At 50.5% G+C, this 18725-nt stretch overlaps 1 protein-coding gene across 1 annotated transcript; it reads right to left on the bottom strand.

Annotated features, from left to right (window-relative positions):
- Positions 1-10314: 10314 nt before the first annotated feature.
- LOC125940861 (uncharacterized) lies at positions 10315-16236 on the bottom strand. Its single transcript, XM_049657486.1, has 3 exons — positions 16202-16236; positions 11281-12547; positions 10315-11232 (listed from the first exon to the last, which is right to left on the bottom strand). Exons 1-3 carry the CDS (start codon positions 16234-16236, stop codon positions 10315-10317), a joined length of 2220 nt encoding a protein of 739 aa, XP_049513443.1.
- Between the last annotated feature and the right edge of the window lie 2489 nt (positions 16237-18725).

Genomic DNA, 18725 nt, shown 5'->3' with positions numbered 1-18725 from the left:
GAATTTTTCCTCAACTGCGAGGCTTTCTTTCGAGGAATCCGGTTGGGTTTCCATTGTAGCAATTGCTACATTTGGGTGGAAGTCTCAGTTTCCCTTTGATGTACAAACAGCATTACAGCTATGTTATTTACGACGTTTCGGCCTTATATCGGGTCCCCTCTGTTCAATTTTTGAACGGAATACCCACGGAGGTCAACTGTACCCAAACCAAAACTGCGTTTTAGATTGCTGCGGTAAGTAAACAAAACTGCAGGGAACATGGTGATATTTGTGTCGGGTGTTTTTTCATGCACATTAATAAGCCGCATTCGAGTACTCGTTACAGCGAAAAGAGGAGAAGGAAGGAGCAATAGACGGAAAGACAGGGAGCTTAGCCAGCTCTCAGATCGGCTGGCTACCCCGTACTGAGGAAAGGGGGTAAGAAGAATAAAAGATAATAAAAAGAAATGTTACAAAAAAAGGAAAGAAGAGAAAAAACGAGAAAAGGAAAGAAGATTACGGCACTGCTTATAGTCTTTCTCTAAGACCAGTTCTCCGCAAGAAGAGCTACAACGCTTTCAAAGCCTTCTGAGCTGAGGACGGTCTCGGCCAGTGTCACAGGACCCTTCCCTCCGACAAAGGGCGTTTGCCAACTCTATCTAACACTCTTGAAAGTTCTGTCCTGGGCCCACTGAAGCGGGGGTACTAACAGAGAACTTGGGTGATTGTTTCCTCACAGCTACGGTTATCGCATGTAGGGCTGTTGACCATTCCGATCCAAAATGAGTAAGCATTCTTGAAGGCCACGCAGCATAGGACTAACATGCACAGAAAAAGGGCTTCTCCTGCGTCAACGCCTCCCGCAATTTTTAACAGCAGAGCTGTTGAAGCTTTTGGTTACGCCGCGTAGTGCAAACAAAAACTGTGGGCCGATGCTGGGGGTAGTGCAGAAAGGGTTCAAGCGCAATGGCACATACCCCTGTGAACTAGCGAAGCTGTTTAAGCTCGAGGATGGTCCGTCGACTGCACGCCGCAAAACCTCCGCCTGGCGAGGACGTCACCATACGTCGCCTAGCAAGGCTTCACCCAGCTGCGTCGCCGCGCCGAGCCTCTCCCCAGCTGCGTGGGCCGTGACGTCATCGCGCGCGCAGCATCACTTCACCTTAGCTTTGCCGCGCCATGACGTCACCGCGTCGTGAAAATTGGTTGCCTTGGCTGCGCAGATACGGAGCTAAGCCGTGACGTCACTGCGCCGAGCACATCGCCGCGAAGATGGGGCGGCCGAAGAAGAGAGAAATAGAGAAAGCGCGGCGCGCTTTTCGAAATAGAGAAAGCGCGGCGCGGAAGCCGCCGCGCTTCCGAGCTGCGCTTCGGTGATTCGCAGAGATCGGTGATTCGCAGAAGATCTGGAGTTACGAGCCCGCGAAACCGAGCAAAAGTGTTTGAGCCTTCAGAAGCCTCCAGATACTTTAATGACTGGGTGTTCGTTTCTCCTTGGGCTGTCGATGATTCCGGGGTGATCTTGCGCAAAACGTGGCCGAGTCTCGAAGAATAACCTCGCAAAAACTTGGCCGAACCGAGATAAAGCTAGGTGGCGTCGCCAGCTTCGCTGTTAGCCCAGTCTTCGCACCACTGGTGTGAAGCTGTCCCTAATTTGTTTTATGCTTTCTTTCGTGCAATGCTTAGGTGGTTGAACTGCTATAACTGTAACCACGGTGTAAGAAGATATGTGTTCCGACGGCGCGCCCGCGCTGGGGCGAGAGAGCGGCCACTTCGTGTGACCGGAAGTGAGCGCCGCCGCTAGGGGCAGCACGTGTTCAGGAGACCTTGGAGAAGCGGCGCAACCGTGGATAATTCACGACCTCCGTCAGCATTTAAACACCCATACTTAAACATGTGCAAATTTTTCGTTATTTACACGCCAAATCCTGAGCAGGTAGAAGGTTTCATGCCACTTACAGTCAAAATACCGTCATTTCGAACACGAGAGAGACGCATCGTCTGCTCGAGCAGACGGCGCGCTGCGCATACCGTTGCTCGCCGCGTCGGAGTCAATCGGAATGTCGGCAGAAATATAAAGGGACCTTCCTCCAACCAAGTAGAGTCGTTTTAAGAAGGCGAACGACATATATTCATCGAAATAAAGCACTTCTGCCGCGCGTACCCATAAAAGCGCCAGCAAAGCGAGCGAAAAAGTGGCCCCCAGAACAAGTGCTGCCCCTTGCGGCAGCGGCGTGCGTTGAGTCACACTAAGTGGCCGCGGCTCGCGCCGCCGTCGGATCACCTTCCTTTTTTACAGCGTGACTGTAACTATAACTGCTATGCTCACACTCAACTACACGAGAAGCATGTTCAGTCGGTCCTAACAGAGATGGTGCCCCCTTCAGCGAAGTCGTACGTACACGCATACGCGAATTATTGTGTCTTCTCTGTTGACTTCGAGAGAGAAAATAATAAAGCGCCTGTAACTGGCTGCGCATGTGATAAAAAATGTAATGCTATCTCGTGCACACTGCACTGGTCCACTAATGAGTTACGTTACTGAGTGTGTCCGTTGTCGGTGTGAAATACTGCTCATACCTACTTACGGAAACAAGTATTAACTAGATCTTTTCCCCGCACTGCGTACATAGTGCGAAACATACAAATTATCTTTATTGCACTCATATCTATCGTCGTATGCTAAGGGCACACGACGATTGAGATGACGAAGCAGAGTAAAAATGCAGCACGATGCATGGCGGTTGCGCGCGGCACATATATGATACCAGTCTTCAAAAAAAGGTATGGCGTACTATGTGTCGTCTAGTATCTTTCATACAGTACCTCAAGCCCCCCAGCTTGGCGAACTGCGCGACGTTGAAGCATACGGGGCCGCAGGGGGTTCTCGCTAAATTATATCCGCAGTATATTTCTGTGCTCATAAATGCGATCGCTTTACAGAATACACACTTATCCGCATTCGTAAACGGCTGCAGTGCTTTCGAATCCAGCCACCGCAGGCTGCCGCACGCGCCGTTCCCGCAGTCTTCTCAACGCCATCATCATCATAACAAAAAATGTCACAGTTTCGCCCTAAGGGCGAAGCAATGAATGCGATAGCAACACAGCAATGTCATACGAAGTAAGGTGAGCGGCTTTGGTAGCAATATGAATTGTAGTAAACATGAGCTGATTAAGTAAGCAGGTGTGCTGCGGCGTAAGTAGACCGACATGAAGAGAGACTCGATGACCACGAGAAGGCGCGTGTAATACGGTGGCGTTGATGAGAAGCGCTTCCCGTGGGCAGCGCGTGCGAAGGGACACACCTGTAGCGCTGCGCTGCCGATCCGGGCAGCATTGCATGTGCAGCGTGCGTTGGAAAATGTGGCCCGACTTTTACTAACTGAATGAACAAGCGTGGTGTGAGCGCGCACAAACAAACATGAATAGATCACACTGAATGACTGCAGCCAACGACTGTCAAAACGCTGGCAGCGAGCGCATACGCCGCGCAGCGGGCGAAGGTACGTGCGGTCTATCGCTTCAACGGAAACTGAGCGGCGAATGCACGGCGCATAAAGGTCAGAGCCGTGTGGAGATAAGAGACGGTGCGGGCGAGCGAGCGACGAGCGCGGTTGTTGGTGGGGTGCGCCCCCCCCCCCCCCCCCCCCGCGCTCCCTCCGGCGCTGGCTTCCCGCTTCCTTGCTTGCGCGTGGGTGATTGAGTGCGTTCACTCTCCGTGATAGCGCGCGCCCCCGCACGCTTCCGCTCGGGCATACGGCGCGCGGCGAAGATTTTATCTATAGGGAACCTCACGACGACAGCGACGACGACGGCGACGGCAGAAATCCGGTTGAAGTGTCCATATAATTGCTATCGCAATAAAACATAGCGGCCGTCTACAGACGCTTGAAACTGGGAAAACACGCGTCAATGGCATCGCTAATGAACGTCTAGCTCATGACTTGAGCTGAATAAATTGGTAGTTGAAAATCTAGTCTGAAGAAATAAAACGTCATCAACTATTTCCTTTTGGAATCCGTACGGAGAGCAATATTCAACAAAGCAGGATATAGCAAGGGAAGGCAAATGAAGTGGGGTATTGCGCTGGAGTGTCTCGCCTAGAACCGGACGTGTAACATCGGGATGGTATAAAAACGCGAGACTAACTGTCAGATAAACAAATGTCCAAGGAATATTTGAATATTCTTTCACGCACAGTAGAGGACTTGACGCGCAAAAAAAATCAATTTGGCAGCTAAAAACGTGTTGCAGACTGTTGCTTATGCGAAAAAAATGGCAATTCTCTTCCACCACAGGCCTCAGCTGCATGCCGAAGTCTTGTACTATACTCAGACCAATGTGAGGTACTGCTACGAAATTGATCAAGCAGTATAGACCAAGGTAACTCACAGCAGCAGTGTTCCAGCGAATACCAGCAAACTGCGATAGAGACAGTGCCCGCTGACGAAACCAGAATCAGCGGGAATTATCATAATTAGCAGAGCCACCAGGGGCTGAACAAAGTAATTACCTTAGGCCGATTACTTCTTCGACAATTTTTCCTATCTGAGCACATAAACGCGACATCGTTCGCGTAAGCGAGGACTTTGACTGATGAAGTGTCATAGACAAAGCCCGTCACCGTATTCCGCGAAATGACACTGCGACACAAAGTTTCTAGTAAAGAGGAAAAAGTACGGGTGAAAGTGGACAGCCTTGCTTAGCAGAGGAGCGAGTATACATGCAGATAGGAGCTTAGACGATGCTATTTACAATTAAGCGAGTTATTTCACCACTGAAGCACATCCTAATTCCGTATACCAAAACTTTCCCAATATTGAAATGACTGAGCAGCTGAAAAAAAGAAATCATGGCTCACCTTATCGCATTCTTCGGCCATATATCAACTTGGATGAGAGCGACCTGGTGAAAGCTATCTGACGCACACTCAAGAATACAACAGGCAATATGTACATCTATCTGTATGCTACGATCCCCGAATGCCAGTAGATGTCTGATGTTCTCCGACTAGATCACGAATGACAGTTTGTAATCTATCAGCTAGTATTTTTGCGAAGATCTGATAGCCTATGTTACATAACGATATTGTTCCATACCAGCATATTTGCCGTTAAGCATTAACAGAACCACTTTTCGGACTGAGAACAGTTTGACCACGATAAAATGTGGGCGAGAACGAGTTAATTCCAAAGCATAGTTGAGAACTTTCAAGAGTACTGGACATAACCATATTTGAAACTGTTTATAAAACTCGGCTGTAAGACTGTGTGGAACGCGTGATTTGTGCTCTTTGTAAACTATTAACTGCCGCTACAATTTCTTCAAAAGATATCTGCGTTTCTAACATCGATTTATTTCCCTCTGTGAAGCTAGGCAATAGATGTATGGCAACTGCATCACCGTTTCCGGTGGTTAGTGGTGTACCATAAAGTAAAGTATAATGCTCATCAAATGCCTTTAAGATATCTAACTAACTACTGTATCGTGTGGGCCGCGATCACAATCATACTTCTCTTGTTCCAATGCTAGCCAGCTCTTTGAAACATTTGGCGCGTTCACCCTGTGTCACTTTGTCGTCTTCTTTCCTTGTGACAGCTCGCTCTTTGAACCACCGTAACAATCTCCGGGACCGGACCACTTTGCGCAGAGCTTTCCCCGTAGCAGCTCCCGCTACTTAAAAACTGTGCGGCATTGTACAGACTTCATGATCGCCCAAGTTCATTAAATTTTTAATTTTTTTCACCGAAGTTCAAATATCGTCGTCGTTTTAACATAGACCACATGAAATAGCCATATGTACGTATGATATCATAGCATGTAGTGGCTGATGATGCCACAATCTGTCTATCTCTCGCTCACGCTCGTCTACTATGAAATCATGCCGCTAGCGTCATACGATCGTCTACAACGAGGTCCTCGTCGTCCTCCTGCCGTTACACACACGAACGCTCGCGACCCACACACGCAACTGCTCAATTTGCAGGAACGTGTTGGTCCACCTGGTATCGTTTCGCGGAACCCCGAACAATGTTGGATAGCCAGGTACTTACAAAATGCTTCGCATAGCATAGATTCCCACAGTGCGTGCGATCTGAACTTTTTTTTTCTTGTCTTTATTTGCATTTCAAGAGATTATACAGGAAGTGCAAACACTTGTTGAGCCCGTAGCCAGACTTCCTAAAATTTTGATTGATGCGCCTTCTTCACTCTATGCATGTCCTGGCCAGCGACCTAGAAATTTTACCTGATTTGGGATACCAATCTGGAATGCAAGTAATAATAAACCATAGCATTAGGAAACGAATGCCATCTTTGCTAATTTACCATTACTCGTGAATATTAAAGTGGCACTGCATAGTTATAACGTAGATGTTACTTGTTGTTGTTGTAATACGCGCTGGCCCGAGTTGGCGTCAAAGAGGTTTATTGAAGAGCGGTACACAGCCGGTGGCTCATAGCCGGTGGCCTCTGTGACACTTACACACGTGGCGCACACCTAAGTGGCTGTCAAAGATGTTCATCGAAGAGCGGCATATACCCAGTGACACACACACGTGAGCTGGCATCAAAGATGTTCAGAGTGACACATATATACCCCTTGGCGTCAGGGGGTGAATGCTCAGGGACGCATATAGCCACATATTTTTAGACTGCACTATCTCCGGCATCCAGCCACGAGAATGCCGAGACACCGAAGGAAAACTGGGTTGACTCGGAGAATAATGCTTCGCACATATTGTGAAGAGGCCAGAGCAAGACTTCGAGGCAACCTCACTGTGGGGTGCTCTGAATTTCTGCATTTGTATATAGCGCTTTCGCGTAATTGAAAAGGTATCGTTCTGGACTCTTCAGCGCCGGAACTTGTCGGAGTTTAGACTTTACTAACGAAACACAAATAACTGGGCCATAGGACGAAATAACGTATATCTATGCATTAGGCCGAATTCTATGTGCAGTACATAAATAGCTATCATATAGCCAACGAAACATTGTAGAATCTCGCTATAGTAAACGTCTCCAAATTGAGAAACATCCTCTCGTATCAGTATATTCACTACACGCATACTTTTTCATTCTGCCCATTTATACAGCCAAACATTTTCTTTTTAGGCATTCTCAAATAGCGTAAATTTGCAGGGTTTTTTTTTTTTTTACAGCCATAATAATACTGAATTGCCTGTGAAATTATTGGGTAATGTTGCCCGTATATTGCTTTCAGCCTTCACAGGCACTTCTTAAGTCACAGGCCATACGAAAGCTCTATAATTAGATTCTTCAGCCTCTCCTGTTCCATTGCGATAGCAATTGTATGGGCAATCCAAGCAAATTTTGCGCCGTTGCCGTCACCGTCAGCGTCACCGTGGGGCTCCAAATATATTTAGGTATGCAATGCGGTTTATTGACCACTCAGAAACACGACCGTCTCAGTGGAGCGTCGGACACCGAGAGCGCGAGTCCATCTTCGTCGGCGGGCCGATGATGATAGTGCGTCCATAGGGCACGCCAGTCTTCTTCGCTACAACTGCCCCCTGGTGAAGAAGGAGCCGTCCTGGCGACTCAAGGAGAGGAGAGGATAAGGGGGTCGTAATAGGGTTTAAGTCTCTGGACGTGGACTGTCTCGCGTCCGCGACGCCTCAAGTCAGTAGATGGCATTAGCGGCTCGACGACGTAGTTGACCGGCGTCGTCTGTTGTATGACGCGGTAGGGACCCTGGTATTGAGCGAGGAGTTTAGAGGATTGACCAGGGGGGCTTGATGGCATCCACAGCCAGTCTAGTGAGTCCGGCTGGTAGGTACAGGGAGGTCGGTCATCATCGCGACGGAATTTTTGAAGACTCTGGTCTTCCGCCGTGAACGAACGGGCCAGCTGACGGCATTCCTCGGCATACTTAGAGGCTTCAGACAGAATCGTGCCCTCTGATGGGTCAGGCCGGTAGGGGAGAATGGTGTCGAGCGTACATGTAGGTTCACGGCCATATACGAGAAAGAATGGCGAAAATCCCGTTGTGGTCTGTGAAGCGGTGTTATAGGCGTACGTAACATATAGCAAAACAAGGTCCCAGTTGGTATGATCCGATGCCATGTACATGGATAGCATGTCGCCCAAAGTACGATTAAGACGTTCTGTTATGCCGTTCGTTTGCGGATGATAAGCTGTACTGGTGCGATGGACGGTATGGAACGTGGTCAGAAGGGCGTTAAGAACTTCGGAAAGAAACGCACGCCCTCTGTCACTCAGAAGTTCCCGCGGTGCCCCATGACGCAGTATGAAGTGATGCAGGAGGAAGGACGCAATGTCGCGGGCTGTCGCTGTTCGCAGTGCCGCAGTTTCTGCATAGCGGGTGAGGTGGTCGACAGCGACAATAATCCAGCGATTTCCAGCTGAAGTGCAGGGAAGAGGGCCGTAGAGATCGATGCCGACGCGGTCGAATGGTCGCGACGGACAAGGAATGGACTGCAAAGGACCAGAAGGACGAGGAGCAGGAAGCTTGCGTCGTTGGCACGCTGTGCACGAGCGAATGTACTTTCGCACAAAATTATACATGCCACGCCAATAAAAGCGGGAGCGAAGCCTGGCGTAAGTCTTGAAGAGGCCGGCATGGGCGCATTGCGGGTCGGAATGGAGAGCGGAGCATAAATCTGTGCGCAGATGGCGGGAGTTAAGTTTGTTCTTTGTCCTTGAAGTCGATGAAAGTCACTTCAAGGTGTTTATCGGCGTTGATGAAGCAGGAGGCAGGTTGGAGGTAACGAAACTTGAAGATATATTGCAACGAAAATATTTACACAGTCAAATGCAGAGTTAGCAAAACAACACTGATGCAAAACACACAAGTAAACAGCGCCTTACTCTTCGACTTGTCTTAAGTTAGAGCCTAGGACAACTGTCACTACATACGACCAACCGAGTCTCACTGTTCTACCACTAAGTGGTTACGGCCCAGACTAGCGTTGCATCGTACGGAGTCTTACTGATCTATCAGGTTTAGTGATTACAGTCTAGACTGAGGAACAAGCACCTCGTCTCGATTGTTATAGGTGAAATAGACAAAGAAAAAGGGCGGTAGGACCGTTGGCCCATCCCACGGAAGCAGTTGCCAATGAGAGCTGAAAGTTTGTTAAGCCACAACCCAAAGGGATGGGCTTACAATTAAAAGTAAATGTATTGGAAAACAGCCCTGTTTTCCTTCTTTCCGCAACTCCGTTTCCCTCTGCTATTTCCACGTGGTCAGTGACGGCCTTCAGCAAACACGCCAGGCACGCACGATTTATTGCTCGGCCATCTCAAACCTCGGTGGCGTTTCTAGCCAGCAGGGGGCTCGGGGGCTGGTGTCACAACACTGCGTACCGCAGTCCCCCCCCTCAAGGTTTTTCCGCGTGGGAAAATAATGACCATTGGCGGCATTCGGACCCGGTGTTTTCTAGACGACGTTCTTCGAACGCGATCCTCGCATGCGCACTGCGCCTCTACGGCGCGCACTGCAAGCTGACACTCGACACCACGCGGGCTTTTCTCAGCGCTCAACACAAGATACACGTAGTTGCCGCCCGGACGCGTAGGGGAGTGGACCCCCGCTCCGTATGCGCAACCCATCGGTCAACAATGCTAGGCCATAAACCTCGGCGCCGTCTCTAGCCCTCAGGGGACTCAGAAGCCGGCGCCACAACACTGCGTACAGCCGTTCCACTCGAGGTTTGTCCGCGTTGACCTATTATGACCATCGGCGGAATGCCAACCCCGTGCGCGCAAGACCGCGTTCTCCGAATCCGTTCTCCGCATCCGCACGGCCCCCCCCCCCGGCGCGCGCCGCGGCTCGTCACCCGACACCACGCGGGCCGTTCGACCCCTCAAAAACAGAAACGGTTGCTGCCCGGACGCACCTGGGGAGTGACCGCCTCCCTATTCATAAAACACGTGGGCAAGTTCCGGCATTGCGACAATAATTACAAACAATCATGCAGCCCTACACCGCCCATTCTGTATGTTCGATAGAAGCGCGGCCTAACACGTCCCCCCTAAAGAGTATACTGGGCTGATTTTTGCTCAGTGATACGATAAATCACTGCCGCGATTGCGTAATCGAACTTTCTAACCACACCATGGCCTAATTATATGAACAACAAACCAACCCGCAAAATAACAAAGCAAGAAGAGAGGAAAGAGAAATACACAATACATGTCAGTAAACAATTAAGCACACGATTGCAGTTCCAAGCTATAAGAGCACTCTAGTGTCTCTGTGTCTTGGATCGGCACTCTCAAAGTCCACAATATACAGCGCCAGGTGAGCAGGAACATTCACGCCCATCCAGTTGGCATGGCACTATATTATTACGATGGCTTCCATGAGCCGTAGCTGATACGTCTGTGAAAAGCCAGTAAAGGCCCAAATGGATCCGGAGTGCTGAGTGCCACGGACTCGCAGAGGGAAAGTTTCGGAACCTCAAATGCCGTCTGAGCTTCCTCCGAGCAACGTATCTGATTGGGTACCGCTTTCTCTGCTAACCGCGTGAGCCGGTTCTCCACCTCTGCACATCCTCGGCCGTGCTCGCGATAGTGGCCGCACAGTCCTAGCAGGCTGCGTAGTTTCCTTTTGGTGCACGGTGAAACCGGATTCTTAATTGCAGCTATTTTTTCTAGATCTGGTGCGTGCGTCCCTGAGCCGACAATATGCCCGAGGCGATGAATGTGGGCTTGTGCAACTTGACACTTTTCCGGACTGGCTTTCAGCTCAGCCTTTTCTAGGGTAGAGTTAGCTAGCTGCACTCTACGGAACTCCTCTCTCCGGCTTACCGACTCATTTGATTGTTCTAACACATGGACAGGCTCGGCCGGTGCTCCACGGGATGGCACAGAGCTGTTGGCCTTCATCAAAAGTTCCAAATCTTCATGGGTCAACAAACAATCCGTGCCCTCGACGAGCTCATTAGTCAACGCACAGAGTAGGTCGACGTTCTGAGGTTCCTCAGCCATATTCGGGCTATTTAACCTTACCGGCAACGTAGCCAGTTTTGCCTGGATAATTTCCCCAAAAGCAGACACCAATCTTACCGTGCCTGACGGCTCCACGAGACTTTTCGGAAGCAGATTCTCCCGTATAACAGTTATTTCACTCCCTGTATCCATAATCGCAACTGTGGATACATCTCCGCATGAGATAGGAATTAACTGTACTTTAGTCATCCCTTCACAGTTGCGTCTCACGGCTTTTATATTTGCAGTAAGGATTCGATCAGGAATCTCACTTCCCTCAGGTATCTCACCTACCGTCTCGTGGGCAATCGCCACCTTTTGTACCCTCGGCTTTGGCTCAAAAGCCCTCTTTGATTGATTTATCTTATCGCTAGATTTCGGGCAATCCTTAGCGAAATGGCCCGAGCCGTGACACAAGTGACATGTGAGGACGCCTTTCTCTACTCGGGGCGGCTCTTGCCCCATGTCTGCCGCTGACGGCTTTGAAGCGTACCCCTTGCCTTTCGCCAGTTCAAAAGTTTGTAGCACTTTGGCGATCTCAGGTGGCTTAAGCCATCCCTCGCCTTCTCGTAGCCTCACGTACTCGAGACCCTCTATACCAAGGCCCGATTTTATACGATTTGCTATCATGAGTTCTGCCAGCACCTCTACAGTGTCGGCCCCTCTCACTTGGAGGTAGTAAGAGAAATACATTTTCACTCGCGACGCGAACTGTGACCACGTCTCCTCCTTACGCTTCACTGCTCTCTCAAACCTCTGCAGATACTCTGCCGGAGAAAGCTTCAGTTCCATCAACACTGCCTCTTTAACTGACTCGTAATCTGTACTCTCTTCCTGGTTGAGGTTACGCAGTAGGTAGCGGACGCGTTCAGTTAGCGCTGGCATGACCAGATGCACGCGACTCTCATACGGTACCCTGTACGTAGCAAAAAGTTTTTCTACTTCCTCAAACCATAATGGTACATCCGCGTCACACGGCAGGCGGAACCCTTTCAGCACTTTTGCGCATTGCTCGATGGAATCGAAACCCATCCGCCTCTGATCGCCCCGCTCAGACCCAGTGCTCGGCAACGAACCATTGAGACGTTCAGCACTCGTCCTTGTCTGCAACAGCCTTTCGTACTCAATCTGAAGTTGAAGCTTTTGAACCTCGAGCTCGAGCATTCTTGTATCATTTGGAATTTGCAAAGGCTGAGATACCTGCTGCGACAATTCCTGGCTCTGATTGGGTGCTCTCACTTCATTTGAGTTATCGGAATTTAGAATACCGTCATTTGATAACTCCTGATTCCGATCCATTTCCGCCACAGTCGCACCCTCAACTCCATTAGACTCCATTGTCTCTGCGCCCCCGCGTGTCCTCACCATGAGCTCTACACACCAACTGCCATGCCAATTAACCTTGAGAAAGACGCAAGAAATCCTGCTCACCCGTTGCTGAATGCAGTGTCGTTTCCCGATCTCCTCCACGGTGCCCGACTTGGCTGCTTTGGGATCTTCTCGTAGGTGCGGGAGGTGGTCGTTGGATGACTTGATCTTCTCACCACTGGTCCAGCATTCGATGTTGTAGAGCTCGCCGATCCCTGTTCGACTGCGCCAGTTAAGTTTGTTCTTTGTCCTTGAAGTCGATGAAAGTCTCTTCAAGGTGTTTATCGGCGTTGATGAAGCAGGAGGCAGGTTGGAGGTAACAAAACTTGAGGATATATTGCAACGAAAATATTTACACAGTCAAATGCAGAGTTAGCAAAACAACACTGATGCAAAACACACAAGTAAACAGCGCCTTACTCTTCGACTTGTCTTAAGTTAGAGCCTAGGACAACTGTCACTACATACGACCAACCGAGTCTCACTGTTCTACCACTAAGTGGTTACGGCCCAGACTAGCGTTGCATCGTACGGAGTCTTACTGATCTATCAGGTTTAGTGATTACAGTCTAGACTGAGGAATAAGCACCTCGTCTCGATTGTTATAGGTGAAATAGACAAAGAAAAAGGGCGGTAGGACCGTTGGCCCATCCCACGGAAGCAGTTGCCAATGAGAGCTGAAAGTTTGTTAAGCCACAACCCAAAGGGATGGGCTTACAATTAAAAGTAAATGTATTGGAAAACAACCCTGTTTTCCTTCTTTCCGCAACTCCGTTTCCCTCTGCTATTTCCACGTGGTCAGTGACGGCCTCAGCAAACACGCCAGGCACGCACGATTTATTGCTCGGCCATCTCAAACCTCGGTGGCGTTTCTAGCCAGCAGGGGGCTCGGGGGCTGGTGTCACAACACTGCGTACCGCAGTCCCCCCCTCAAGGTTTTTCCGCGTGGGAAAATAATGACCATTGGCGGCATTCGGACCCGGTGTTTTCAAGACGACGTTCTTCGAACGCGATCCTCGCATGCGCACTGCGCCTCTACGGCGCGCACTGCAAGCTGACACTCGACACCACGCGGGCTTTTCTCAGCGCTCAACACAAGATACACGTGGTTGCCGCCCGGACGCGTAGGGGAGTGGACCCCCGCTCCGTACGCGCAACCCATGGTCAACAATGCTAGGCCATAAACCTCGGCGCCGTCTCTAGCCCTCAGGGGACTCAGAAGCCGGCGCCACAACACTGCGTACAGCCGTTCCACTCGAGGTTTGTCCGCGTTGACCTATTATGACCATCGGCGGAATGCCAACCCCGTGCGCGCAAGACCGCGTTCTCCGAATCCGTTCTCCGCATCCGCACCGCGCCCCCCCGGCGCGCGCCGCGGCTCGTCACCCGACACCACGCGGGCCGTTCGACCCCTCAAAAACAGAAGCGGTTGCTGCCCGGACGCACTGGGGAGTGACCGCCTCCCTATTCATAAAACACGTGGGCAAGTTGCGGCACTGCGACAATATATACAAACCAATCATGCAGCCCTACACCGCCCATTCTGTATGTTCGATAGAAGCGCGGCCTAACGCCCGTGATTCCTCTGTAGTGCCGGAAGTCGGTGTACAGCGTGGTAGGCCTAGGCATGTTAGCAGAGCTTGGGCTTGAAGGCTTTCCAATGGGCGAAGACAACTTATACGTATATTGGACAGCATGGGCATGCTGTATCGTAGGTAGCCCACAAACAACGCCTGGTATAGCAGCAAGAGACTTTTTTCAGAGGGGCCCCACCTAAGTCCAGCTACAACACGAAGAACGTATATAAAACTGGATAGTTTGGTCCGAAGTGCACTGACGTGCTTCGATCAAGATAGGCTGCGGTCAATGACGAGACCTAATAAATATTTATAGTGCGTGGCAGCAGGGATCACTGCTCCGTCAACGAATATCGGATACCGTGTCATTGATTTCCTTGTAAATGCCATTGCAGCACATTTTGCTGTGGAAAGTTGCAGGCCTTGACGGCGCAAGTATTTTGATGTTATGGTTGTGGCCTGTTGTAGTCTTGCACGTATTTGCAGATGCGTTACTCCAGATGCCCATATGCATATATTGTCCGCGTATGCGCTGATGTTAACATTGTCAGAGAGCTCTGCTCCAAGGCCAATGAGTGGGATGTTAAACAGCATAGGGCTGAGGACCGCACCTTGCGGAACTCCATGGCCAACCTGATGTCTGGCCGTTTCACCGTCAGCCGTTGGCACAAAAATAGTACGTCCGCTAAGGTAGCTCAAGATCCACGCGTAGAGTCGATCACATATATGCCAAGGTCTTCAAGCGCATCAAGAACGCGTACGGCTTCGTGAAGGACGTTATCGTAAGCGCCTTTTATGTCCAAAAAAAGTTGCACCCACTAATCGCCGACGTTGTTTTTCCTGTTCAAAGTACGAAACGAAGTCGATAACACCGTCTATAGATTACCGTCGCACGCCGCGTAAACCATCCGTGTATCTTCCGCTCTGTGCTTCTGCTGTTGTCCTCTGAACTCGTGGCTTATGTCCACTATGGTGGATTGATGATGATTATAATGATGATGACGATGATGCCTCAATCAATGGCACGAACCCACTGTGGGGTTCACACGCTCCGCCAGTGTGCCGTGTTTTATCTCGAGATATGTAGCGTATATGCCATAGCCACGAATCGTCTGTTGCTTCAGAACGCGCAGTGCACTTCATCCTTCTCACAATGCGGCTTCGACTACAATGCCCCGAACCACGCATCGGTGATACCACGGCTCTGTGCTCTTCTTTCCGGGGTCTTACGTGCTAAAACCAGCTCTGATTATGAGGCACGCCGTAGTGGAGGGCTCCGGATTAATTTTGACCACCTGGGGTTCTTTAACGTGCACTACAACGCTCTACAACGCTTTAACGCTCTACAACGCAAGCACACGGGCGTTTTTGCATTTCGCCTCCATCGAAATGCGGCCGCCGCGGCCGGGATTCGATCCCGCGATATCGTGCTCGGCAGCGCAACGCCTTAGCTGACTGAGCCACCCGCCGGGGTGGCTCTGTTCTCTATAGAATTACGCAAGAAGGCACTACCTTAAATGTCTTTACTTTGGAAAGGCAGTCATATATATTGTCACCTGTAGTAGTGGGAATAGGGCAAGCGCAGAGGCGCAAGAAGAGAGAAGGGCGCGTGCTAACAGCCCCGCTCAATTAATCGCTAGCTCTCGCCGCCGTCCTCTCCAGAGCCCAGCCGCTCTCAATAAACGTCGTCAGCCCCCCTTTGAAGACGAGTGGCAATATGCCATCGAGAGCCTCGTGCACTCTAAAGCGTGCACCACTGCTGCTGTTGGCACAGTCAAGTGATACGATCTCGACCGGGTGACGTGGCGCTTCACCGCAAGAATCAGGAGACGGCGACGAAGGCGGGCATCGTGATGATGAAAAAAAAAAATAAATAAATAGAAAGAATGTATTCACTTCATTGGTATACATGGTATACCTGCCGTGGTTGCTTAGTGGCTATGGTGTTGGACTGCTAAGCACGAGGTCGCGGGATCGAATTCCGGCCACGACGGCCGTATTTCGATGGGGGCGAAATGCGAAAACACCCGTGTACTTAGATTTAGGTGCACGTTAAAGAACCCTGGGTGGTCCAAATTATTCCGGAGTCCCCCACTACGGTGCGCGTCATAATAAGATCGTGGTTTTGGAACGTACGTAACACCCCATAATGTAGTATCATTGGTACACGGTAGTGACTCTACCTGAATCTCACGTACAGCCGATACAACCCTTCGCGTACAGCCGATACAATCGGTGGAGAGATCCCTACCGAAAGGGCAATGAGCCTTTTTCGAATTCAGCTATGCGCATGCGCTTACCCTCGCCCCAGCAGCATTCCAAGCTGCGCCGCCATTACCGCATGGCAGGTGTGCGAAGTGAGTGCGTGATTCCTTGCGTGATCTGCGGCAATTTCCCGAGCTCGAGGGACTCAACAATAATTTTGCTCGTGTTCTAGGCGAGGATATTGGTTCAAGGAAACGCTTCAGCAGTTCGTGGGAAAGACTGCAAGCAGTGTTGTCGACGAAAACGACTCATCGTAAATGCCAAGCCTATCGCGCGAGCGATATATATAGGCTCGGCGTTTCAACGAGTCTCATGCCGCACACTTGCTGTACTCTCGATTGCACAAACCGGCGTGGAATGTTGAACGTATTGTATCGGTGTGGTGCGCACGGTCAATTTACAAAAAAAAAAAAAAATACCCCATGTTACCAGTGAGTCATACGCGTTTTTTGCTGAGCAAGGCAAGCCTGCGTTCTTGCAACAGCACAACACCATGCTATAGCGGTGTGAACAATCGCGTTGCACTTGCCGCCCTACGACTGATTCGGAAGTCTCGGTGATGGTTTAGTCTACCAGTATAACATTCGCTGAAGAACGCGTTACGGTTACGAGGGGCCAAACAAAAAGAGGAATTCCGCCACACAGCTAGCCCATCGCAATGCACCGTATACGACACCAAAGCGACGCACTCTTGGTGTACACGACTCGTCAATCTTATATTTTGCAGGCAAACGAAGCCTTGCGTGCCTGACAAAACAACGTGGTGCGTCCACTGTACACTTATCTTCTGCCCCCCCTCCCCGTGTCATGCCATACGTTACATATCTCGAGATAAAACACGGCACACTCGCAGAGCGTGTGCAGAGCTTTTGCACGTTGTTTGTTGTTTGTTGTTGACGAGGTGCTTGCAGTGGGCAAGCGTATGTTGACCGCCCCATTCAAGTCGAGCCACTTCAACGACGGGAGAGTTTATCCTGAAGAAAGTCATGCCGCGACTGGTTTGACCCTCACACGTATTTACCAGTTGTATCAAAGTACTGGCCAAGCTGTTGAAGACTAAAATTGGTGTGGTTTAGCTTTGGTTAACCCTGCAGTTGATAGCGAAAGCTTCACTGCCCTGGCTAGGCCAATTGTCGAGCTGAGGCCGAGGTGTGGTTTCGCAATGATATACAGACATGTTTGCAATGAATACAGTGTTTACTCATAATTTTTATGCCTTCGAAGACACTGCGGTGATCAGTAAAGTAGTGAGACTTGGTTGCAACTCGCAGCCGGGCCCAACTCTACTCGGGCAACGGCGGCAATGTCTCCTTTCAGGGCTCCGTAAAGGCCTAAATATAGTCCGACGTAGCGTGAACGCGCACACGTCATGTCACGTTGGCGAGAACAACAGCGTCTATAGTTAGACCGATGGTTCGACGTACTGGCACCGCCAACGTAACTGGAAGCGCTGCCAATGCGCTCCGACGCGCCCGGCGTCTGATGACGCTCGCCCGCGTACCGATAACGTCGGACTATAAACGCGCCTTAATGCTCTCTTGTGGTTTGACCTCTAGCTCTCAAGGTGAAAAGTGTTGAGTCGCCGACGGCTGCCCGAGGTAGCGTAATGAAGCTTTCGCTTCAAAAGGCTGGCGCATCGCTCAAATCTTGGTTACAAACAGCATGCACGTCGTATCATGGCATGTTGTCTTTGCGTTGGTAATTGGAAAATTTGATATTCCTGCCGGTTACCCGTGTCAGCTCAGGGCGTGGCAGGGGCCATAGGGGTGACGCCTTCTCGGGGATGAGGGCAATTATCTAGACAGCGGGAAGGCGAGCTGGGACGTTTTTCAAACTTGAGAGATCGAATTCCAGGTCCATCATCACACAAGCAAGTCGCGCTTGTTCGCTTTCGCATGCCAATTTATTTAACGCTTTCGCGTGTGAAATTATTATCCCCGTCGTGCAGTCAGTCGAAGGGGCTCTCGCATGTAACAGGGGTCCGTGTAATGGGGGCACTGAGGCTCGTAGCCTCCGCTGGGTTTGCCACCACTCAACGTCGGCAGAAGCGGCAGCTTCGCGCAGCTGCAGCGAGTGGCGTGCTGCATGATGCGATGCCACTGCATGTTGGAATCGAAAACGAAGAATGAGGAAAAAGATTCATCAGACTAAAAAGAAAAAAAAAGTTGCAGTGGCTTAGCTCGGCTATGCCAGGATATACGTAGCGTTAGCAAAGGTTCAGCTGATTATTCTTAGCTTATTCTTAAGATTATTCTTAAGATAAGATTATTCTTATGAGTCAAGCTTCTCCGTTCTTCTGCGCTGTTGAGCAGCATTTGCGCACTCCTTCTCCATGGCTATACCACACTGGCAAACGCCAGTCAGAAGCGCAGCGGCTCCAGCGCAGTGTCAGACGGCGACTGCACAGCGAGCGCGCGCCGGCGCCAGTGCGTCTACCACGGCTACGACGTCACTCCTCTGGAATGCGCAGACCGGCGGCGGTGAGTCGCGCGCGGCGGCGGCGGAGTGCGCGAGAGGTGCCGGCTCCGGTGGCTCCGGTGCGCAAGCCGTGTGACATCA

Source organism: Dermacentor silvarum, chromosome 10 (genome assembly GCF_013339745.2).
Source record: "Dermacentor silvarum isolate Dsil-2018 chromosome 10, BIME_Dsil_1.4, whole genome shotgun sequence".
Classification (NCBI taxonomy): Eukaryota; Metazoa; Arthropoda; class Arachnida; order Ixodida; family Ixodidae; genus Dermacentor; species Dermacentor silvarum.
This window is presented reverse-complemented; position numbering and strand designations above follow the sequence as displayed.